Source organism: Cnephaeus nilssonii (genome assembly GCF_951640355.1).
Source record: "Cnephaeus nilssonii genome assembly, chromosome: 6".
Taxonomy (NCBI): domain Eukaryota; kingdom Metazoa; phylum Chordata; class Mammalia; order Chiroptera; family Vespertilionidae; genus Cnephaeus; species Cnephaeus nilssonii.
In genome coordinates this window covers 102,857,064-102,881,571 of record NC_137077.1, presented here as the reverse complement: position 1 = coordinate 102,881,571, position 24,508 = coordinate 102,857,064, and the positions used below count along the sequence as shown (strand labels likewise).

General features: G+C 45.6%; 1 protein-coding gene across 1 annotated transcript in view; it reads left to right on the top strand.

Annotated features, from left to right (window-relative positions):
• The first annotated feature begins 1,051 nt into the window (after window positions 1-1,051).
• XPO4 (exportin 4) overlaps window positions 1,052-24,508 on the top strand; it is a 147,018-nt gene continuing 123,561 nt past the window's right edge. Inside the window, exons 1-2 of the mRNA XM_079775656.1 lie at window positions 1,052-1,167; window positions 21,091-21,196. Of these exons, the coding sequence (XP_079631782.1) occupies window positions 1,102-1,167; window positions 21,091-21,196 (172 nt within the window). The 5' untranslated portion in view covers window positions 1,052-1,101. The remainder of the gene's footprint in view (window positions 1,168-21,090; window positions 21,197-24,508) is intronic.

The following is a 24,508-nucleotide window of genomic DNA, read 5'->3' as shown; positions in this document are numbered from 1 at the left end:
GTTTGGTGTATGTCCAGATGTACATTAAGGCATTGACCCAAGACTGAAAAGTTCAAAAAGTTTTGAGTTCCCAGGCTAGTTAGAACAAGAATGCAGCCTTTCCTCATGCTTCAACCTTCCTAATGTTAATGATGTTTGGCAGCTTGGTTAAAGTGACCCCAGTTTCTATGTTTCCTATCTTCATTCTTTCCTCACTGTGTAGACCCAGGAAGCAGAGCAGCAACAAAGCGGTAACCAAAGTTACAGGAACAGGAACAGGAATACGGGCCATAAACGAAATACACCCTCAAACCCATTGGTGTGAATGCGGAGCCCGCTTTCTCAGGCCCACGCGCCTGAACACTGTAACGCAGAGTGACGGGGTGAGGGGCGTTACTGGTGATCCACGGCCTTCCCAAAGGCCCAGAATTAACACGGCGAAACCCGTGAACGCGACACAGCTGGCGGCCCGGATGCTGCGAGTTCTCACTTGGTTGGAGAAGCAGCCGGCCAGCCTGGGTCCCCGGGTCTCCCGTGGGCGGAGAGCCTTGGCTAAAGAGAAGAAACGGCTTTTCCGCGGGTGGCAGCAGCCTGCGGTGTGAGTGCGCCCCGACGCCGCCTCCGCAGGGCCGGCCTCAGTGCGCTCCTGTGGTCGAGGGACGAAGGCCGGGACGCCGGGCGGACGTTCCAGGGCCCGGGGACGCATCTCGAGATCCCGCTCGCAGAAGGTTCCCCCGCGCAGAGAGGGCGGAGGTCCGCGCGATGCCCGGGACTCGGGGTCAGCGACAAGGCGCCGCGGCCCGGAGCGGACGGACGGACGGGCGCCGGAGAACCCGAGACCAGCGGCGCGCCGGGCGGCCCGTCCCGCAGCGGGCGCCTGGTGCTGGTCCGTGCTCCCCATCCCATTCCGGGCCCGGACCCCGCCCCTCCCTGCCGCCCCCTCTCCGCCCCCACCAGTCCTCGGCCTGGCGCCCGACGCCCTGCCGTCCTCGCCCCGCCTCCCCGCTGCGTCATCGCCTGGCGCCGCCTGGGGAGCGCGGGGGGCGGCTCGTTCGCCAATTGGCCGGCCGCGTCGCCGCTCCCAGAATGCCCCGGATGGCGCGTCATTGAAGAGAGACCACGATGGCGGCGGCACTTGGGCCCCCAGAAGTGATCGCCCAGCTGGAGAACGCGGCCAAAGTTCTCATGGTGAGCGCGCCGCCCCGCCCCAGCCTCCGCGCTACCGCGCTACCCCCCCGCCCCTCGGCCCCGACGCGCCCGCCCGGCCGCCCGGGAGCCCGCGAGGGAGGCGGCGCGGCCCGGGAGTCTCCGCCGCTGGACCCCGGGGCGGTCGGTCCCGGAGGCGTGCAGTTGCTGGGCTGGGCTTGCCGAGCCGCGGGGTTCCCCCAAACTGGCGCAGCACGGGTGGGGAGCCGGGCGCGGGGCCTTGAGCGCCGCTGGGATGGGGGCCGGAGGGAGGAAGAGAGCCCGGCCCGGCCCCGCGCTGTTGGCACCCTGCGCCCTGCTGCCTCGTGCTCCCCGGCGCACCCCTCGGCCTGCCGCCTCGGCCACCGCGGCGCCGGCACGTGGGAGGGCGGCCGAGGGCGGGAGGGGGGCTCTGGGACCAAGGTCATTGGGGCCAGACGCTTTCCCGGTTCGCTCCGTGGGTCGCGTGCCCACTTCATTCTGACTCTACGTCAAACCAATTAGTTTCACTCAGGGAATTTGGGAAGAATAAGGATAAAAAGGGATTTCTCACAGGGAGAAGTCAGGATTAGCTGCATTCCTTTACTCGGTAAACTGTATTTGCTGATTTCAGTTTTGTTTTTTATTTATGTTTTACTTTTAAAAGCTTTTCATTGATTTTAGAGGGAGGGAGGGAGAGAGAAAGAAAACCTAGATTTGTTCCACGTATTGATTGGTTGATTCTTGTCTGTCATGTTACCGGGACCCAAAGGGAAACCGTGCTGTACACCACGCTCTAACTGAGCTACCTGGCCACGGCTCAGTTTGTTTTTTAAGTGACTTCCGTGTTAGTAGATTTTTATTTTTGGAATTTAGAGGCTCATTTGGTTCCTTTAATTGATTCGGCTTTTCTAAGAATTGAATGCAGTCAGGTTTGTTATCCTTCTGGACTTCTATTTTATTTTATTGATTTTAGAGAGAGAGAAGAGAAACATAATTTGTTCCACCCATTTATGCACCTTGGCATATCTGGGTATCTGGACAATGCTTTAATCAACTGAGATACCCGGCCAGGGCTGGACTATTTTTTCTTCCTTTTCCTTTTGGTTCTGTGTTTGGGTTATGTGTTCAAACAGCACATTTAAAAACATTTGAACTAATTCTAACACAGCTTGTAGTTTCATTTACCAAGATTTGTTTTTCCATACAACACCAGATAGGTCATGAAATTGAGAAGTTTAATAAAAAGGAAGGATTTACTGCTTCAATCTGAGCAAAATTAAATCATTTTGTCACAAAACTGAGTAGATATTTTCAGATTCTTGCTATTAAGTCTAGAAAAAGCTACTTAGTCTCCTCTTTAAAAGAAAAATAAATAAAAAAATTGAACATCATTGATGTTTCTCTCTCCCCCTCCCCTTCTCCCCTTCTCCCCTGCCCCTCTCCCCCTCCCCTCCCCCTCTGCCCCTCTCCCATTCCCCCTTCCCCTCCCTCTCTCCCCCTCCCCCTCCCCCTTCCTCTCTGAAGTCAATAAAAATATATTTTAAAAAATAGAAAAAAATTATTTCAGAGCCCCCCCTCCCATGCATGAATTTTGTGCACGGGCCTCTAGTTAATAATAACTCATATTTATTAAGTGTTTATTGTGTGTGAGGGACTATGCCAAGCACTTTGCATGTTTTACCTCTGTAATTTTATGAGTTATTTCTATTTTCATATTATAGACTAAGGGATTCAAACATGTAGATGCTAAGTAATGGACTTAAATTTGCAAGGAAAATGGTAGAGCAGGGACTCCAGTTCATGTCTGTCTGTTACCAGTCTGTGATTCTTAACCTATAGGGTAGTGGGACTAGAAAGCAGGAAAATTAATTCATTTGGGGGTAGCTAAGATTGTTAAATGCCCTTTACTTACTAAGCATTAGAATATGAAAAAGGAGAATGGGTGATTTTTTTCATTTATCCACCTGTGGGTCAGATATGTATCTATCTGAAGAAACCTTGTTTATAGAAATTTGTTATATATTATAGTTCTTAATATGTTTTGGGATTCAAAGTAAGTAGTGATGTCTTTCACAGTATTTTTGCTTAGTTTTTTCTTTTGGTATATTTCATAAAAATCAGAAGTTTTAATGTGTAGATCAATCCCAAGACATCTTTTCATTCAAGTCTTAGGAAGTCCATGATGGATATAAAAAAAAACTGTTAAGAAAATTTTTGGGAGCAAACATACATTTTTGGTAATAGGTTCTGTAGCTTTTTATCAGCTTCTCTCAGGAAATAGAGACCCCAAAATATGCTAGTCTAAGCATTCTCCCTTCCATTCTACAGATGGGGAAACTGAGATTCAAAGAGGTAGAAGTGACTTGCCGAAGGTAGGTCACGGAACATACTAGTGATAAGACTGATCCAGAACCAAGAGCACCAGACTCCCATTTCAGAACCATGTTCCTTCTCAGAGTCCACATATTATAATACCATAAATATTACATGCTATCATTTGATGAGAAATTTCAAAATATATTTTTGGATATTGCAGTTGGTTGACTGTCAGCATTTATATTCATTCCTATTTAGGTTATTGGATAAGCAGCCAAATAAAGTGGTGTATTAGCCTTTAGGATATTTATGATACTTAATGAATTTTATAGGTCTCAACATGAGTAAGTCCCCCCCTCCCCCAAATGTAGCAATGGAATATTTTCTGTAGATGCTTATACATACTACTTAATCTTCTGATTCAAGGCAGTGAGGTTACTTGTCTATACTAATAATCTATTCTAACGAGACTGGGAGACCTTCTGGACGTCCTTCAGGACAAAGCCATGGTGGTGGGGCCGAGGCAGAGGCAGTTAGGGGCAATCAGGTTAGGAGGGGTGGGCAGTTAGGGGTGATCAGGTCGGCAGAGGGGGAAGCTGGGGGCGAGCAGGCTGGCAGTGGGGGGCAGTTGTTGGCAATCAGGCCGGCAGGGGTGGACAGTTGGGGGCGAGCAGGCCGGCAGGGGGGCAGTTGGGGGTGAGCAGGCTGGCAGGGGGAGCAATTGGGAGCAAGCAGGCCGGCACGGGGGGCAGTTGGGGGCAAGAAGGCCGGGGGGGGGGGGGGGAGTTGGGGGCGAGCAGGCTGGCAGGCAGGTGAGCGGTTAGGAACTAGTGGCACTGGATTGCAAGAGGGATGTCCAACTGCCTCCCCCGAGGGGTTCCAGATTGGAGAGAGTGCAGGCTGGGCTGAGGGACACCCTCCCGAGCACGAATTTTGTGCACCGGGCCTCTAGTGAGAAAATAAATTTGAAGGTGAACCAACTAGAACAAGGAAAGACTTTGTAAATTAATAAGAGTATGCAAGTGAAATTATTTATTGTGAAAATTGTGCAAATGGAACTTTTAAATAGAGCCCGAAAATTTATTTTTTAAAATTTATTTTCTAAAAATCTTTATTGTTGAAAGTATTACATATGTCCCCCCTTTTTCCTCATTGACCCCTTTTATCCCACCTCCTACCCCCTCCCCTGGCTGTCACCACCCTATTGTCTGTATCCATGGGTTATGCATATAAGCATGCAAGTTCTTTGGTTGATCACTTTCCACACTCCCCTGCCTTCCCTCTGAGATTCCATAGTCTGTTATTTGCTTCTATGTTGTTCATCAGTTTATTTTGTTCATTAGATTCCACATATAAGTGAGATCACGTGATACTTGTCTTTCTCTGACTGGCTTATGTCGCTTAGCATAGTACTTTCCAGCTCCAAGGGAAAGGGATAGAGAGCTAGAAACATCTATGAGAGAGAAACATCGATCAGCTGCCTCCTGCACACTCCCCACTGGGTATGTGCCCCCAACCAAGGTACATGCCCTTGACCAGAATCGAACCTGGGACCCTTGATTCTGCAGGCCAATGCTCCATCCACTGAGCCAAACCAGTTAGGACTGTCCAATATGCTAAAGAAAAAATCCTATCTAATAAAGAGGGAATATGCAAGGGAGGGAATTTGGGGGTGACCGGGGTGTCAGGGGAGGTCAGTTAGGTCTCGATTGGGCTGGCAGGGGAGTGGTTAGGGGGTGATCAGGCTGGCAGGCAGAGCGGTTAGGAGCAATCAGGAAAGCAGGCAGGTGAGTAGTTGGGAACCAGCAGTCCTAGATTGTGAAAGGGATGTCCGACTGCCTGTTTAGGATCGGGCCTAAACAGGCAGTCGGACATCCCCCAAGGGGTCCCAGATTGGAGAGAGTGCAGGTTGGGCTGAGAGACACCCCTCCCCCCGTGCATGAATTTCGTGCACCGGGCCTCTAGTCCTATATAATAAAATGCTAATATGCAAATTGTCCCTTTGACGAGGAGTTCAACCCGCAGGCAGGCCGGCCAACCGCCCATGTCCCCTCCACCTGGCCAGGCTGGCTGGACCCCACCCATGCACGAATTCATGCACCAGGTCTCTAATATATATATATACACACGCACACACACACACACACAATGAGTGGCCAGATTATTCATTCAGAGATCATAATAATCTGGCCTCTCTGTATATAGACTTGAGGCCCGATGCATAAAAATTCTATCAGCCCCGCCTGCCCCCTTTCACAGTCCTGGAGTCCTTATGGGATGTCCTACTGATGGCTTAGGCATGCTTCCCTTGGGGAGCGGGTGTAAGCCGCAGTCTGGCCTCCCTCTGCGGGAGGCGACCGGGCAGATCATGGGAAAGCAGTGTCCCCATCATCCCGTGGCTGCTGGCCCTTGGCCCTCGCTTCTTAGCGCTGGCCCCCGCCCCCTGCCCACTGGGGGGCGATCTGGAGCCAGGCCGGCTGGGGGAGGGGCTGTGGGAGGTTGAGGAACAGCAGGTCGCACCCTGTCCAGCTTCTGTGGAGTCGTGGCACTGGGATTGGGTCCGTGCTGCTGCCTCTTTAGAAAAGGCAGCACTGGGACCCAGACCACGCAGTTCCCTCTCCCGCGCCGCCTCTGCGAAAGGGGTGGTGGTGGCGGCAGCCGTGGCACCCCCTCCTCTCCCGCTCTCGCGGAGGCGGCAGTGCCTCTACCTCGCAGCCAGCCCTTTGTCCTCGTAGCCCCTGTGGCTTTGTCCGAATGAACATCCGGAAGATGTCCAGTCTAATTAGCATATTACCCTTTTATTAGTAAAGATAGCATTCTTTTCTATGGAAGACAACAATCTTTAAATTTAGTTTTATTTCTAAGCTTGTAGGTACTTGGTTTGCTGTAGCAGTTTTGAAAACCAGTGATTCTAAACTCTTTGAAGAATTTGATTAAGTCCCTGATGCTCCATAGCAGTGTCCATGTATACTTTTTGTTTTGTAATTTACTGTCAAAGTTTACTGTCTGAGTTCTTGTTGCAGTGCTCAGGTTAGAGGAGTAACACTTGTGCAGGAGCCTCAGGGACTGGCTCTCAGGTCAGATGCTCCCAGTGTGGGCCCAGCCCCCATCCCAGTCGCCCTCGTGGCCTGTGCCACCCAGATTGCCTGCAGGCCTTCGTATGTAGTATATTTGGTCACCAGCCTGTCTTCACAGCTCCCACATAGGCTCCATTGTCCAGTTGGGCTTCACTTACAAATCACAAGTTCAAGGCTAAAAATCATTAAAAATTTCAGGATGGCAACAGTATGAGATCTAGCATGGGCCCTTTTAAGTGCTGGGCCCTATGCGACTGCACAGGTCACACTCATGGGTTGGCCTTGACTGCAGTCCATCACAGTTGATTTCCCCTTTCTAGAACCTTACACACATGTACTTACTACATTGGCTTGGGACACCCTTCTCCTTCTTTTGCCTAGTTAACATTTAATTACTTGGATCTTAGTGCAGTGGTCCACTTTGTCAAAAACCCTGAGCATGCTGAACTAGCTTAAATTCTTTTTATTTTTCTACCATTTGCTTAGTTACATTTATTACACCTCAAATTTATGCTGTGTTTGTGGCTCTGTGATTGACTCCTTTTGTATTATAAGCTTCATTCAGACAGGGATTCTGTTTGGTTTTGCTTATCATTGAAGCGCTGTTGTGTCCAAAGCATCTGGCACATTGCCTGACACCTATGGGGCATTTGATAGTGGTTTGTGGACTGATGTGTATGAACAGAAGTCAATAAAAAATACATGGCTGGGCTCAAAACATTTAAAAAAATAGATTTTTTTTTTTATTGAAGAGAGGAAGGGAGAAGGAGAGAGATAGAAACATTGATGAGAGAGAAATATCAACATGATTGGCTGCCACCTGCACACCCTCAACTGGGGATAGGGCCCACAACCCTCACCGGGAATTGAACCAGTGACCTAGTTTCCTGGGTCAACACTCAACCATGAGCCACACTGGCTGGGATCAAAACATTTTTTAATGCCAAAGTGACTTATGGTGAAGGAGAGTGAATATATGTATCTGGGGGAAGCTGGGCAATACCCCAAAACAGCTGTGTAACCTCAGAATTTTTCAACTGTTATCTTAAAAATTAATAGGAACTTTATAGTAATCCATAATATATCCACCTTTTAATATAAAACTAGAGGCCCAGTGCATGAAATTCGTGCATGGGGGTAGGGGAGTTCCCTCTGCCCAGCCTGCACCCTCTCCAAACTGGGACCCCTTGGTGGATGTCCAACTGCCTTTCGCAATCCGGGACCGCTGGCTCCTAACCGCTCACCTGCCTGCCTGCCTGATGGCCCCTAACCACCTCTGCCTGCTTGCCTGATCACCCCTAACTGCTTCCCTGCTGGCCTTAACGCCCCTAACCGCCTCTGCCTTGCCCCGCACCTGGGACCCAGGATTCCCTCCTCCTGCCGGTCGCAGGCACCCAGGACTCAGTCTGGCTTCGCCCAGGCCGAGTGAAGCCACAGGGGACTGTGGGCGGGTGGCTTCACCTGGGCCACAGCCGCAGGTGCTGGTGCCTGGGACCACGGGGCGGGAGGCTTGTCCTTCCTGGGCTGCAGGTGCAGGTGCAGCTGCTGGCGCCCGGGACCGCAGTGTAGGCAGTTTGTAGCTGCTGGTGCCTGGGACCGCGGTGCAGGCTTGTAGCTGCTGGCACCTGGGCCGTAGGCGCAGCCGCTGGCGCCTGGGATCGCAGGGTGGTCGGCTTCTCCCTCTCCCGGGCCTCAGACCCAGCCGCTGGCGCCCAGGACCGTGGGGCTGGCGGCTTCTCCCTCTCCCAGGCTGCAACCTGGCTGGTCCCCATTTCTCTCTTGGGAGCTCATTTGTGCTTGGCTGGTCCCCATTCCTCTCTTGGGAGCTCATTTGTGCCTGGCTGGTCCTCATTACTCTCTCCCCAGTGTTGAGTGTCTGAACTTTTATGGCGTGAGGGTGTGATGACCATTTGCATATTAGCTTTTTATTATATAGGATTATGTGACCCTATCCTTTGAACAAAATTAATTAGAAAGTGACTCTATCTTTATTTTGTAGTTTTGTGGCAGGGATTAGAGAATGAATTAGAAACACCAGTTGTATGGTAGTGACCTAATCAGATGACAGGAGAACAATCACCCTGTTGCTGTATTGTAAGTACACATGGGAATGATTAAAATTTAGAAATTGAAAGGCAGTATAACATTGAGGATCTGGAGCCTGACTATCTGGATTCTTCTTGGCTCCACCTGAGACTAGCTGTGTGACATTTGGCAAGCCATTTAACCTCTATGTGTGTGTTTTTTCGTCTCTAAAATAGGAAAATAAATGATATCTATCTCAGGGAGTTAATGTAAGGATTAAATTGTTTCACTTACATTATAAGAAAAGTATTTAGTATAGTGCCTGCCACATAGTAAACGCTCTGTAAGTGTTAACAATTATTTTGTACTTTACTGTATCAAATGACTTTGTGTAAAAGCACGTAAGTTAAGGGAGCATTATTATAAGCACTCAATAAATATTAGTTAATTAAATTTTGTCTAAAGCAGTGTTGATAGGATTTTCTGTGTTGATTAAAATGTTCTATGCAAATGTTCTACATTCTTCAGCATGGTAGCCAGTAGCCATGTGTGGCTGTTGAATACTTGAAATGTGGCAACTGTAGTGGAGGAGGTAAATTTTAAATTTTACTTAATTTAAATGGCCGCACAGGGGGAATGGCTATCATAGTGGGCAGCACAGAGTGCGGTTGTGTGTCAGTTTGCATTCTTCTGTTTTGTAAACTAGTCCCAGATGTCACATAATCCTCATAGGTCCCATCATTACTTCTGCTTGTTGCATTCCCACTGTTAAAATGAATACTGATTTTTATTATTCTGATTTCTTTTCTTGCTTTAGAATCATTAAAACACAATACTGTTGAAAAGAAAACATTGATGGTACTATATAGTGATGGTACTATCCTGCCTAATGAAAGAGTAATATGCTAATTGACCGTACCTTCTCTATGCCCACAGCCAATCAGGGCACTATGCAAATTAACCCAGCAAAGATGGCGGCCCCCACACACTGCCCGCCCCCCATCGCTGAGCCGCTGACGGACCTGGGCGGCGGAGGCGCCCAGATCGCGGATGGCGGCGCGGGGCCGGGCAGCGCCAGCCCCATGCCACCGCCGCCACCGCCCGGGTCCAAGCCCAGACCCTGAAAGAAGGCGGAAGGCGGTGGCCAGAGCAAAGGCCTGGGTCCCCGGTGCTGGCAGAAAACTGGTGCAGGCAGCCAGGTGAAGAAAGGTCTATTGCATGAATCTTCGTGCAACGGGCCTCTAGTATACTTTATAATTATAAGTTATTTTCATTTGTAGATTTATAAGTGCCAAATAGAATGATCAAAACAATGTTTTTTTCATCATCATATATACACCTACCTTTAACATTTATCCATTTATGAACAAGATCAAGAAAAATATTTACACAGATATCATAAAAGTACACAATATTGTAACATCCTTTTATTTTTATTTTATTACTAGAAGCCCATGCACGGAGGGGGGTTGTCCCTCAGCCTAGCCTGTACCCTCCCCAATCTGGGACCCCTGGAGGGATGTCCGACTAAACGGGCAGTCGGACATCCCTCTCACAATCCAGGACTGCTTGCCTGCCTGCCTTCCTGATTGCCCCTAACCGCTTCTGCCTGCCAGCCTGATCACCCCCTAACCACTCCGCTGCCAGCCTGTTTGCCCCCAACTTCCCTCCTCTGATGGCCTGGTCACCCCTAACTGCCCTCTCCTGCAGGGTTGATCACCTCCAATTGCCCTCCCTTGCAGGCCTGGTCCTTCTCAACTGCCCTCCCTTGCAGGCCGGGTGCCTCCCAACTGCCCTCTCCTGCTGGCCATCTTGTGGTGGCCATCTTGTGTCCACATGGGGGCAGGATCTTTGACCACATGGGGGCAGACATATTGTGTATTGGAGTGATGGTCAATCTGCATATTACTTTTATTATATAGGATAGAGGCCTGGTGCACGAGTGGGGGCCAGCTGGTTTGCCCTGAAGGGCATCCCGGATCAGGTGGGGGTTCCCTTGGGGCGTGGGGCGGCCTGAGCGAGGGGCCTGTGGTGGTTTGCAGGCCAGCCACGCCCCCTGGCGACCCAAGCGGAGGCCCTGGTATCTGGAATTTATTTTCCTTCTACAATTGAAACTTTGTAGCCTAGGGCTCCCTCCGCTACCGGCAGCCATTTCTGTTGGGGTTATAATTGAAACTTTGTAGCCTTAAGCGGAGGCTGGGCCCGGACAGGGTGTGCAGAAAGCTTTGCTTCCCCTGTTGCCGCCGGCAACCCTGGCTTGCTCTCTCAAGCTCCGTTCTGCCACCATTTCTGTTTGGATTTGTTTACCTTCTATAATTGAAACTTTGTAGCCTTGAGTGGAGGCTTAGGCTTGCAATGGCTCATGGAAAGCTTGGCTTGCTCTGTTACCTGGGAAACCTTGCTCTCTGTGGCTGTAGCCATCTTGGTTGGGTTAATTTGCATACTTGCTCTGATTGGCTGGTGGGCATGGCTTGTTGGTGTGTCGATGGTATGGTCAATTTGCATATTACCTTTTTATTAGGTAGGATTTTAAAAATTGGTTTTCGAGAGGAAGGGAGTGGGCGGGAAATAGTGATCAGTTGCTTTCCATACACCCCAACCAGGGATTGAACCTACAACCTGGATATGTGCCCTGACCAGGAATTAAACCTCGACCCTTTGATGCAGGGATGACGCTTCCTCCAACTGAGCCACATCATTAACCAGTGCTGTCACATATCCTTTTAGCAAGACAAGTTTGTTCAGGTTCTTGTCACAGAATATTTGGTAATAAAGTAATTTTTTTGTAATGATCTCAAATTGGCTTTTTAAAAATTCATTTATCTTTTAAATTGGTGAGAGAGAAGAAACATTGATTTTTTAAAAAATAGTTCCTTTGTATTTATTAAATTAAATTTATTGTGCTGACATTTGTCAACGTTAACATAGAAGTTTCACGTGGGTTTCTATGTTACAAGACCTGTATATTGCACCATGTGCCCAACGCTTTTTCTGACTTATTTCATTTAGCATAATGTTCTCAAGGTCCATCCATGTTGCAAATGGTGCTATTTCATCCTTTCATATGGCTAGCATTCCGTTGTGTATATGTACCACATCTTTACCAGTCCTCTATTGCAGGACACTTTGGTTGTTCCCATGTCTTGGACACTGTGAGTAATGCTGCAGTGAACATAGGGGTGCATATATATTTACAAATACATGACTTTGAGGTTTTCGGTGTATACCCTGGAGAGGGATTGATGGGTCATATGGTAGCTCTATTCTTAATTTTTTGAGAAATCACCAGAATGCTTTCCATAGTGGTTGTACCAGTCTATATTCCCACCAACAGTGAATGAGGGTTCCCCTTTTTCCACAACATCTCCAACACTTGTTATTGCTTCTCTTGTTAATAATGCCCACTCTAAAAGGTGTGGGGTAGTATCTCATTGTAGTTTTGATTTGCATTTCCCTATAATTGCCATTGAGATTGAACATCTTTTCATATACCTATTGGCTGTTTGTCTTCTTGGGGAGAGGTGTATTTTCAGGTCCTCTGTCTACTTTAAAAAATATATATATATATATCCTATCTAATAATAGACAAATATGCAAATTGACCATACCTCCGACACACCCACGAGCCATGCCCACCATCCAATCAGAGCGAGTATGCAAATTAACCCAAACCAAGATGGCTACAGCCACAGAGAGCAAGGTTTCCTAGGTAACAGAGGAAGCCAAGCTTTCCGCCTGCCCTTGCCAGGCCTAAGCCTCCACTCAAGCTACAAAGTTTCAATTATAGAAGGTAAACAAATTCAAACAAATGGCGGCAGAATGGAGCTTGAGAGAGCAAGCCAGGGTTGCCGCCGGCAACAGGGGAAGCAAAGCTTTCCGCACACCCTGGCCGGGCCCACCCGCTTAAGGAAACAAAGTTTCAATTATAACCCCAACACAAATGGCTGCCGGCCGAGGAGGGAGCCCCAGGCTTGGCTCCGCTCCAGGCTACAAAGTTTCAATTGTAGAAGGAAAATATATTCCAGATACCAGGGCCTCTGCTTGGGTTGCCAGGGGGCGTGGCCGGCCTGCAAACCACCACAGGCCCCTCGCTCAGGCTGCCCCACGCCCCAAGGGAACCCCCACCTGATCCGGGATGCCCTTCAGGGCAAACCAGCTGGCCCCCACCCCTGTACCAGGCCTCTATCCTATCTAATAAAAGAGTAATATGCAGATTGATCATCACTGCAACACACAATATAGCTGTCCCCATGTGGTCAAAGGTCCTGCCCCCATGTGGACACAAGATGGCCACCACAAGATGGCCAGCAGGAGGGGGCAGTTGGGAGGTACCTGGCCTGCAAGGGAGGGCAGTTGAGAAGGACCAGGCCTGCAAGGGAGGGCAGTTGGAGGTGATCAACCCTGCAGGAGAGGGCAGTTAGGGGTGACCAGGCTGGCAGAGGAGGGAAGTTGGGGGCAAACAGGCTGGCAGCAGAGTGGTTAGGGGGTGATCAGGCTGGCAGGCAGAAGCGGTTAGGGGCAATCAGGAAGGCAGGCAGGCAAGCAGTTGGGAGCCAGCAGTCCTGGATTGTGAGAGGGATGTCCGACTGCCCGTTTAGGGATTCGACTACCCACCGGGATCGGGCCTAAACGGGTAGTCGGACATCCCTCGAGGGGTCCCAGATTGGAGAGGGTACAGGCTGGGCTGAGGGACAACCCCCCTCCATGCACGAATTTCGTGCACCGGGCCTCTAGTATACACACACACACGCACACACATTAGAGAAGGAGAGAGAGGGAGGGAGAGAGAGAAACATCAATGGAGAGAGAATCATTGATCTGTTACATCCTGCACGTTGTGGGGATCGATCCTGCAACCGGGGCATGTTTCCTGACTGGGAATCAAACCATGACCTCCTGGTTCGTAGGTCTATGCTCAACCACTGAGCCATGCCAGCCGGGCCTCTGCCCACTTTTTGGGTGGTTTTGTTTTTTTGGTGTTGAGCTTTATGAGTTCTTTATATATTTTGGAAATTGAACCTTTGTTGGAGCTACTGTGTGTGAATATCATCTCCCATCTGGATGGCTGCCTCTTTGTTTTGTTGTCAATTTCTTTTGCTATGCAGAAGCTTTTTTGCTATAGTCCCATTATTTTTGCCTTTACTTCCCTTGCATTTGGGGCCAAGTTCTTAAAATGTTCTCTACGACTAAGGTCTATAAGTTTTGTACCTATATTTTCTTCTATGTAACTTACTGTTTCAGGGCTTATAGTTAGGTCTTTGATCCACTTTGAGTTAATTATTGTTCATGGGGACAAACTGTAATTCAGTTTTATTCATTTGCATGTGGTTTTCCAAGCACCATTTATCGAAGAGACTATCTTTACTCCATTGTGTGTTTCTGGCTCCTTGTGGAAAATTATCTGTCCATATACATGTGGTTTTATAGCTGAGCTCTATTCTCTTCCACTGGTCTGTGTGTGTTTTTTTCTCTGCCAATACCATGATGTTTTGATTATCGTAGCTCTGTAATATAATTTGAAGTCAGGTACTGTGATACCTTCAGCTTTGTTCTTTTTTCTCAGGATTGCTTTGGCTTTTCTCCGGGTCTTTTATGGTTCCATACAAATCTGTTGATTTTTCATTCTGTTTCTTTAAAAAATGACAGTGGGGTTTTTATGGGGATTGCATTAAGTCTGTATATTGCTTTCAGCAATACAGCTATTTTAACTATGTTGGTTCTTCCAATCGATGAACATGGGATATTTTTCCATTTTGTTATATTTTTTTCAATCTCTTTTAATAAAGCTTTCTTATTTTCAGTATATAGGTCTTTCATGTTCTTTGTTAAGTTTATTCCTAGGTATTTTATTCTTTTGGTTGCAATTGCAAAAGGAATTTTGAGAAACATTGATTTGTTGTTCCACTTATTTATGCATTCATTGACTGTATGTGCCCTGATTGGGAATCGAATCCACAACCTTGGCGTATCAGGATGACGCTCTAACCAAATGACTCTACCTGCCTAGGGCCTGGCTTATTTATTTATTATTGTTATTAAAAATATATTTTTTATTGATTCAGAGAGGCAGAGAGAGGGACGGAGAGATAGAAACATCAATGATGAGAGAGAATCATTGATCAGCTGTCTCCTCCATGCCCCCTACTGGGGATCGAGCCCGCAACCTGGGCATGTGCTCTGACTGGGAATCGAACTGTGACCTACTGGTCGATGCTCAACCATTGAGCCACACTGGCCTTTTTTTTTTTTTTTAATAGTTTACTCTTCTACTGAAGATCCCAGCTTTATGTGGAAGGATGTTCTCTTAGATCTCCACTTTGGGAAGGCCCTGGCTATGTCTCTTTTCTGTAACTTGGGCAGCTGTCAAAATGAAAACTCAAGGTCACTTAGGGTTGATGTGTCTTTAGGGTGCATGCACGCGTGCTTCCTTTTATCTTTAGATCCCTGCTTTTGCTTCCTTTTTACTAGTAGCTTCTGAGGATTCCTTAACTTCTTGGAAGCTCAGCAATACATTAAAAATGTTTGGAAATATTTTATTCACCATTTTTATTTGGTTTTAGCAGAAGAATTGTTCAAAGTATCTAGTCAGCATTATCATCACTAATGGAAAGCCAACACATTCAAAAAGTAACAATTATCATTTTGTGCTAGTGATTTACATTTAGATAGGAGCCAGTGGTAAGTTCCAAAGGTTTAAGAAAACTGAAAATATAGCGAATTTTTATCATTAACTTAAAATCTTCAGTGAATGAATCAAAGATTTTTACTATGCATGTTTTTGGATGGTACAAGTTTTGTCATCTGTAAAATGGGGATAATAATAGTATCCACCTCATAGGATTGTTGTGAGGTTTAGTGAGAGCCTTTCTGTCTATCTATCTTTTAGATTATAGTCTCTAGAGCAGTGGTTTTCAACCTTCCTAATGCCGCGACCCTTTAATACAGTTCCCCATGTTGTGGTGACCCCCAACCATAAAATTATTTTCATTGCTACTTCATAACTGTAATTTTGCTACTGTTAATGAATCGTAATGTGAATGTCTGTGTTTTCCAATGGTCTTAGGCGACCCTGCTAGCAGTTCTCAACCTGTGGGTCACGACCCACAGGTTGAGAACCACTGCTGTAGAGCTTAAGACCATCGGAAAACACAGATATTTACATTACGATTCATTAACAGTAGCAAAATTACAGTTAATGAAGTAGCAACGAAAATAATTTTATGTTTGGGGGTCACCACAACATGGGAAACTGTATTAAAGGGTCGCAGAATTAGAAAGGTTGAGAACCACTGCTCTAGAGGCCCGGTGCATGAAAATTCATGCACTGGAGGAGGGGTCCCTCAGCCCGGCCTGCCCCCTCTCACAGTCCGGGAGCCCTCAGGGGCAGGAGGCGACCCGGCGACCAGGGGAAGGCGACACCCTCATCACACCTCTGCTGGTGCTACTGCCAGCAGCGCAAGCCTTGGCCAGCCCCGGTTACCTGTGCCTTGGGTGGCCCTGGGCGGTTGGGCAGCCACCATCCGAGGCTTGCCTGCGCCTTGGGCCAGCGCTGGGCGGCTGGGGGGCTGAGGGCGGGTCCGGCCACACTGTGCAACTGCCGCCCCCCTGGCTGGGCTGAAAGGACTGTGGGATTCTGGCGGCAGCTGCACTGTGCACCTGCCACCCCCCCCCCCCCCCCACACACACACCTGGTGGGGCTGAAAGGACTGGGGAACACTGGAGAGGCTGAGGGGACTGGGCGCTGCCAGTTATGTGATGGCGTGACGGTCAATATGCATATTCCCTCTTTATTAGATAGGATTGTGTATGAAGTCTGATGTTTTATAAGTGGAATATCAGCCCTGTTCATTGTGGCTCAGTTAGTTGAGTGTCACTCCATGCACTGAGAAGATTTTGGTTTAATTCCCAGTCAGGGCACATGACTGGGTCTCAGGCTTGATCCCCAGTAGGGGGCATGCAGGAGGCATCTGATCAATGCTACCCTCTCACATCAATGTCTGTGTCCCCCTCCCTTTCCCACTCCGCCACCCCTTCCCCCCTGAAATGAATAATAGAAACATTTTAAGTGGAATCTCATTCTTTGTTATATTAAAATTATATTCAGATCTTTACTTTATAAAGTGTGTGAATATCAGGGTGTCCAAAGACAATTGGCTTTAGAATATATATATATATATATATATATATATATATATTTATATATATATATATTTGTAAACTTAACTAGCATATTAACTTGTAAAATTATGCCTGTGTAGTGCTGCTTTTCAAGGATGATGAGAAAAAAAGAAAGTATAACTCAGAAATTTTTTGAGTAATCTATAGTTGATTTGTATTTCCAGAAGTGTAATGCAGTAGTTGGTGCCTAGTAATGTGCTGAGTACTCAGGGTATAACCAGCAGACATTTATGATGAAATTAGCTTGTGAAAACAAACTTGCTCTAACCGGTTTGGCTCAGTGGATAGAGCGTCAGCCTTCGGACTCAAGGGTTCCAGGTTTGATTCCGGTCAAGAGCATGTACCTTGGTTGCGAGCACATACCCAGTAGGGAGTGTGCACGAGGCAGCTGATCGATGTTTCTCTCTCATCGATGTTTCAAACTCTGTCCCTCTCCCTTCCTCTCTGTAAAAAATCAATAAAATGTATTAAAAAAAACACACACACCACAAACTCAACATGTTGAATTGGGGAAGATAGTGGGAATGAAGAATTTGCAAATGGAAGGAAAAACATATATTTAGCAGTTAGCTGTTCACAGTGTATTCTTAATAAAGCTTTTAAAGTATTAAAGAGTTTGACACTATACTTTATTGGAAATGTTTGCACTTTTACCTACAGAGCTATAGAGGGTGCTGTATCCTTAAGAAAAGTAGTGGGAATTGGCTTTAATTTCATTAGGCCAGAGCATCGAAGTTAATTTATTTTTCTTCGATGTACATCTTTTTTTTTTCTTTCTACTATTTTAACTGAAATTAGAATGACTAATATTGCATAATTGGTATAGTTTACAATGAATATTGATCTAATGGACTTGGTTGAGAAATATTCGTCTTCCAGATTATTTAAATATAGTTGAAATTATGATTGCCCTACTTTATACTGGTTATAATAACAAAAGTTTATTTTCCTGCCATCTGCCTCCTCCCTCTCCTCCCAAATTGAGAATTGTCATGTTTTGATTGGTAGGCTTTGTAAGCAGTCTCTTCTCCTCTTCAGATGGGTCAAAAAACAATCAAACCATATAATGGGACTGTATGCTTCGGTAGGTCTGGTTCAAAGGGTATTATCTTGAGAGAAGAGATTGTTAGAACAAAGTAGAATTTAAAAACCTCGCAGACTTCAGAAGTTGTTTTTTTAAGAAGCTGATTAATTTATTCAGATAGGAGTTCTTTAAATTCCAGACTTATTCTCTATTTTAAAAAATTTAATGGTGATTTTAGAAAACTTGAGGTTGAATTATCTGATAATACTTTTTTTTTGATGTTTAAAAAAGTTTGGGTTTTTATTGTTTTTGCTAAACTGCTAAAATTTTTTTATTTTGAAGGCAGGGATGGAATTACTAATTTTGATCCATTTATTTAATTTTTAAAAAAGGGGAAAGAGATCATGGCCTAAAGAAATAGTAGTTAACCCCCACCGCATCCTCGAAGTTCTAGTCAGTGACATGAGCATCACCCACTTTCCACTCAGCACACTATTCAGATGATGGCACACTTTGCCCCAATGGATCACCCCGAAGGCACAGGGCAATGGGTACTAGTTTTAGCTCTCAGCAGGTTATTCAAACCAGGTAAAGTGGTGGGCTAAAGGCCAGAAATTATTTTTTTCCCCTTGTTAATCCTTATCCCTATCTAATAAAGAGGGAATATGCAAATTGACCATCACGCCATTACAAAGATGGCGGCACCCAGTCCTTTCAGCCCAGCCGGAGGGGCGGCAGGCGCATGGTGTGGCCGGACCCGCCCTCAGCCCCCCAGACGCCCAGGGCTGGCCTGAGGCGCAGGCAAGCCTCAGATGGCGGCTGCCCAGCTGCCCAGGGCTGCCTGAGGCTCAGGTAACCAGGGCCGGCCGAGGCTTGCACTGCCGGCAGTGGCAGCAGCAGAGGTGTGATGGGGGCATTGCCTTCCCCTGATTGCCAGGCCGCCTCCCACCCCTGAGGGCTCCTGGACTGTGAGAGGGGGCAGGCTGGGCTGAGAGACCCCCCCCCCCCTCCAGTGCATGAATTTTCATGCACTGGGCCTGTGTGTGTGTGTATTTTTACTGATTTCAGAGAGGAAGGGTGAGGGAGAGAGAAACATCGAGAGAGAATTGATTGGCTGCCTCCTGCACACCCCCCTCTGGGGATCGAGACCATAATCTGGAATGTGTCCCTGACCGGAATTGAACCCTGGTCCCTTCAATCCGAAGGCCAGCGCTCTATCCACTGAGCCAAACTGGCTAGGAGGAGCCTGCAATCAAGGTACATGCCCTTGACCGGAATGGAACCCAGGACCCTTTGGTCCGCAGGCCAACTTTATCTATTGAGCTAAACCGGCTAGGGCTGTCCAGAAATTCTGTCCAGGATTTCTGTCCATTGGCTGACCCCATACAAACTATCAGAAGCTTATAAAATGTAAGGGGGCTGGGGAAGGAGGAGGTTGGCAGAAGATAAATTATATAGGTCATTCAAGCTTTCTCCTGGGCTAGTGACTCTGGATACAGACTTCAAGAGAGGTTGGGATAGGTGGACTGTAGGTTTCTGATGAGAGAAAATCATCCCTGAGGAGGAGTTGAGATGTGCCATGCAGAGAAGTTCCTGCAGAGGGCACTGGAGAAAGGGCAGTTGATCCTCCCATCTAGGAGACAGGAGGTTCTCCTAGTACCTTGAAGTAAGATGGAAGACTGATGGAGAATCCTGAGGTTTCGGCCAAATGTGAGACTGGTACACACATACAAACTGCAAAGCCATCAGGAACACCCAAACCAACTCCCACCTACATTCATTGGCTCAGCAAAGTGTTGCCAGAGATTCTTGCTGTCTGTTAGTAAAAATAAACCTGTAAGAAGCAGAAAATATTTAGAGAACATTCAAATATCTCTTTCCAAAGATTATATATTTAAAGTTAAGGAAAGTAAAACTGATTCAAGCTATACCCTGTGTAAAAAAAAAAAAAAAGAAAAAAGAAGAAAAATTTAAAGTGAGACCTCTGTCTGCTGCTGTAGTCTCAACTTAAGTATCACAGTCGAAGAGAAGATGTAAAAGTTTCTTTCATTCATTTAGAAGGCAAGTATGCCACTTATAAAAACACTAGAGGCCCGGTGCACGAAATTACGAAATTTGTGCGCTGGGGCGGGGGGAGGGTGTCCCAATCTGGGACTCCTTGGGAGATGTCCGACTGCCAGTTTAGGCCTGATCCCACAGGGCCTAAACCGGCAGTCAGACATCCCTCTCACAATCCAGGACTGCTGGCTACTAACCACTCGCCTGCCTGCCTGCCTGATTGTCCCTAACCACTTCTGCCTGCCAGCCTTATCACCCCCTAACCGTTCCCCTGCTGGCCTGATTGATGCCTAAGTGCTCCCCTGCCAACCTGCCCTCCCCTGCCAACCCGATGGCCTGCAACTGCCCTCCACTGCCGGCCTGATGGCCCTCAACTGCCCTTCCCTGCAGGCCTGGTTTCCCCCAACTGCCCTCCCCTGCAGGCCTGGTCACCCCCAGCTGCCCTCTCCTGCAGGCCTGGTCCCTCCCAACTGCCCCCCCCTGCAGGCCTGGTCACCCCCAACTGCCCTCCCCTGCTGGCCATCTTGTGATTATGTGGGGCAGCCATCTTGTGATGACATGGGAGTGGCTATCTTGTGAGGGCGTGAGGGTCTATTTGCATATTACCTCTTTATTATATAGGACTAGAGGCCCAATGCACGAAATTCTTGCAAGAGTGGGCCTTCCTTCCCCTGGCTGCCAGCACTGGCTTTCCTCTGGCACCTGGGACCCGGGCTTTCCTCCGGCCGCTGGCAACCACTCGGGACCCGGCTTCCCTCACAGCCCTGGCTTCAGTCTAATTAGCATATTATGCTTTTATTGTTATAGATAAAGGCAGGAACAGACTAGGAAAGGAAAGTAACTTTGGATTCAGTTTCATCAGTGCTAACGAATTTTGAAATTATTTAAACTTGGTCAAGTTAAATGGAGTGATATATTTTGGAATAAAAGGTAATAAATTAGCTGGGTTTAAAAAAATACAAAAAGCATGTTAGATAAGTATCTGTCTTTCTAAAATGTAGGCAATTTTAAAGGATTCTGGCCCCAACCTTGCCAGGAATTTCTTCCTTTTTCCTGAAACTATTTTACATACCGGTATTTATTATGAAGTTTCATGTTAATAGTTCCTAAAAAAAAAAAAAAAAAAAAAAAGGTAAGAATTTGTGTTCCTTTTGTACCACTACTCCACAAAGTGAAAGTATTTTTTCATTGTGAGTAAAAGGATTGTTGTTCAAGTTTCCTTACTGAACACATATGCTCTATTTTTGTTTCTCTTTAACGGTCAAGGCACCTCCTTCCATGGTCAACAATGAACAACGCCAGCATGCAGAGCACATATTCTTATCATTTAGGAAATCGAAGTCACCATTTGCAGTTTGCAAGCATATTTTGGGTAAGTATTCACTTTAAAAATATTTTTGCATGATCACTTCTAATTTTTCTCTCCTGAATGTTACATATTTTAAATTCCTTTTTTAAAATAAGCAGGTTTGTATAGTTATAATTTTTTATTAATAATCATTCTCTGAAGTGGCTTTAAAGATATCCCATATAGCCAGACAGAAAACATTTTTTAATTTTGGATTTTTCTCCCTTAGATATAGTGTTCAATAATTTGTTTTATTATTGATCATAGTGTGAAGGTTGTTAAGAGTGGGGGGGAAAAGTCTAATATTTTTTTCAGTTTGTTTTCAAGTGTGATGTCATTTATTATAGGAAATGTACTGTATATCATCTCAGTGTTTTAAAATTCAGATTGTTTTTGGAGCTTTATACAATTTTCTTTTTCATAGTTTTTTTTTTTTAAACCATGTAGTTTGTACTCAGCTTGCTTAAATAACTATTAGTCAGTTCTGTGTAAGTTTTCACTGTATATCCTAAAATGAAGCATTGATTTTTACACTTGTAATGTATTATGAATACCTTATATCTGACATATGTACAGAAATGATCTCTTTTCAAAGATGGTATTTTCTATATATATATATAGTCTTCTGCCTCTTAGATATTTTATAACCTTCTTATTATTATTGCCTCTTTTTTTTTTTTTAATTGGAACCATTTTTGTCACCCAGAGTTAAGGCTCTGAAATGCTGAGTTATCCAATGACCACAGAATTGGCTAGTTGAGTATTAGGAACTAAAATATCTGACCTTTTATTCTTATGCTTTGACTTATCTGTTAGCCAGCAGATTGAAATCGCCTACAATGAAAGTTATAATGTTACAAGTACTCTACACATCCGGGGTTACAGAGTTGTTAGATTGACTGGGTTGGAAAAGCTCTGTGAGGGACTGTTGAGGTCCCAGCTCCAGTGGTGCCTGCTGCATGTGGTCACCTTGAGCTACTTACCCTCTCTGAGCCTGTTTTCATCTGTGAAATGGGAATAGTGATGTCCTCTTCCTTCATGGATTCGGCTATGTTTAGTTGTTGTGAGGTGCAAATGTAACAATGTAGAAAAGCACTTTGTAAACACTCAGGTAAATGTCATGATCCCATTACCTCATTAAAAATATGATAAGCTTTTGAAGGAAAAAAATATGATAAGCTTAAAAATGCTGTTTTTTGTTTTCGAGGTGGTGAAGGTGGCTCTTTCCCACTCAGGAGTTAGATCCCACCATTAGAGGGGAAGCTGTAATAACCACCTTTTAAATTCCAAATGAGGAAGTTTTGAAAAAATTTTTGAGTGGTAGTGGTGAGTTTGTTTCTGGCACTGAGATAATTTATTTTATGCCTGTGGAGAATATTTAACTCAGCATTAAATTAAAAGAGGCAAAACTAAACATTAGCCTTCAGAATTTAATGGAGACTTGCTTCATCCTTACTGCCTGGAAATTGTTCAGCATTAATGGATTTAGAAAACCATTTTGTTAACTAGCACCTAAAATAAACTGAGAATGGTTTTCTTCATGGCAGGTGGCATAACTACATTAACTAGAGTTCTATTAGTGTTTCATTTAACTTTCTGTTACAATTCAGTCGTCATTCTTTACTAGTCAGGAAGTAGTTAATCTAAGTTATAAGTATTTTATTAGAGTGTATTTGTTTATACCACTCTTTTTTTGAATATGTATATTTATGAAGTATTGTTGCTTTGTTATGATTTAAGCTTATTTTGGAAAACTTGTTTTTCTGATAAAAATTTCTAAAGACGGGTATTGCGAATTCCAGCCGTGCTTCTAAAATCATTTTGGGTCTTGAGACATAAACTATTTAAAAGCCTGAGTGCATGTATTACAGTCATTAATGTACTGCCAAGCCCTGTGTTACATTAATGTTACATGTAAACTTCACAGAGTATCTTTTCACTCCGTCCTCGTCCTCGGTTGCCACCAGCACAGAAAGGTTAATTCCTCTAAGAAGACTTCTCATGCAGGTGGCAGTCAATCACAGTTCAGAATTTTCACATTCTTGGCTAGGGATTGTATATAATTTTTGTAGAATGTCGGGGCAATATATTCTAATAAAAGGGAGACTTTCTCCTTGATGCTTCCCTTTTCTGGCCTCTTAAAATTCTTCCTTTCCCCTTCTCACTTAAGTTTTATTACGTTTCTCATCTTTCCTCATTTCCTGGTCTTACCCTTTTGTTTTCATTCTAGTTTTAATTTTTTTGGCTCTTTTCTGAAAGTGTGTTTACACACGCATGTGCATGTTGCATGCTTGTGCATTTTGTCAGAAGAGCGCTTCAGACTGCTTCACCTCAGAAGTGTTTGGCACAGGAGTTTTTTAGGTTTATGGGGTCCAATGTTTCTTAAGAAATCCTGAGTTCTCTTCTTGTTAAAGAACTATTGTATTCCCAGACAGTGAGGGAGTCACTGTCTCCTGGGGCTTTGTGACATTCTTTTGTCCTCCTCTCAGGGGAGAAATTGAATTCTTTTATTTGTTACCTCAGAAGTATCCAAAATAAAACAAAATGGTGTGCATATGTGTCTATCATTAAGCAGAATTTGGGGCTTACATTACTTGTACTTTAAAGCCAGAGAGGTGATTGTCTTCACTGATATCTGGGCTTGACTACTAGGGCTTTCTTAAAAAAAAAAACCCAAAAAAACAAAAAACAAAACCACACACACACAACTTTTGATCAATTAAAACAGAGTGTGTACATTTCCTCTCTGACATTTACTTCATTTTAACTTTTGTCTTCATGGCTCTGTCTAGTTTCAGATGGTTGACAAGATACAAATGCATTTTAGTTATGTAATTATTATTAAAGTTACTGTGGTAGGAAATGAAAGTGTCCAGCAAAGTGGCCTGAAAATAATTGGTCATCTAGACCGTGCCCTAGTCAGTGGAAAGTTACCCTAGTTTGAAATTCTAGATCAGTGATGGGCAACCTTTTGAGCTTGGTGTGTCAAACTTCGCCAAAAAACAGCATAACTCGGGTAGTGTGTCACTTTGAGGAAAAAACATTATTTCGCAAATGTTTCATCCTCAGAAGCAGCAAATGTTTTATCCTCGGCATGCAGCCGCCTTAGCGGCCGTGTGTCATCAGAAATGGCTACGCGTGTCAGTGCTGACACGCGTGTCATAGGTTCGCCATCACTGTAATCTAGATGAATGTGAGTTCCTTGTGAAGACCGGTCCATTTGCAGTGTCTCTCCAGCAGAGAGAAAAACAAGCCTTAGGTACTGTGGGTCCGGCTGGAAAGTTTCTAGAGTGCCTGCAAGCAGCATTCGCACATTTACTAGTATGTTAGGGGTAA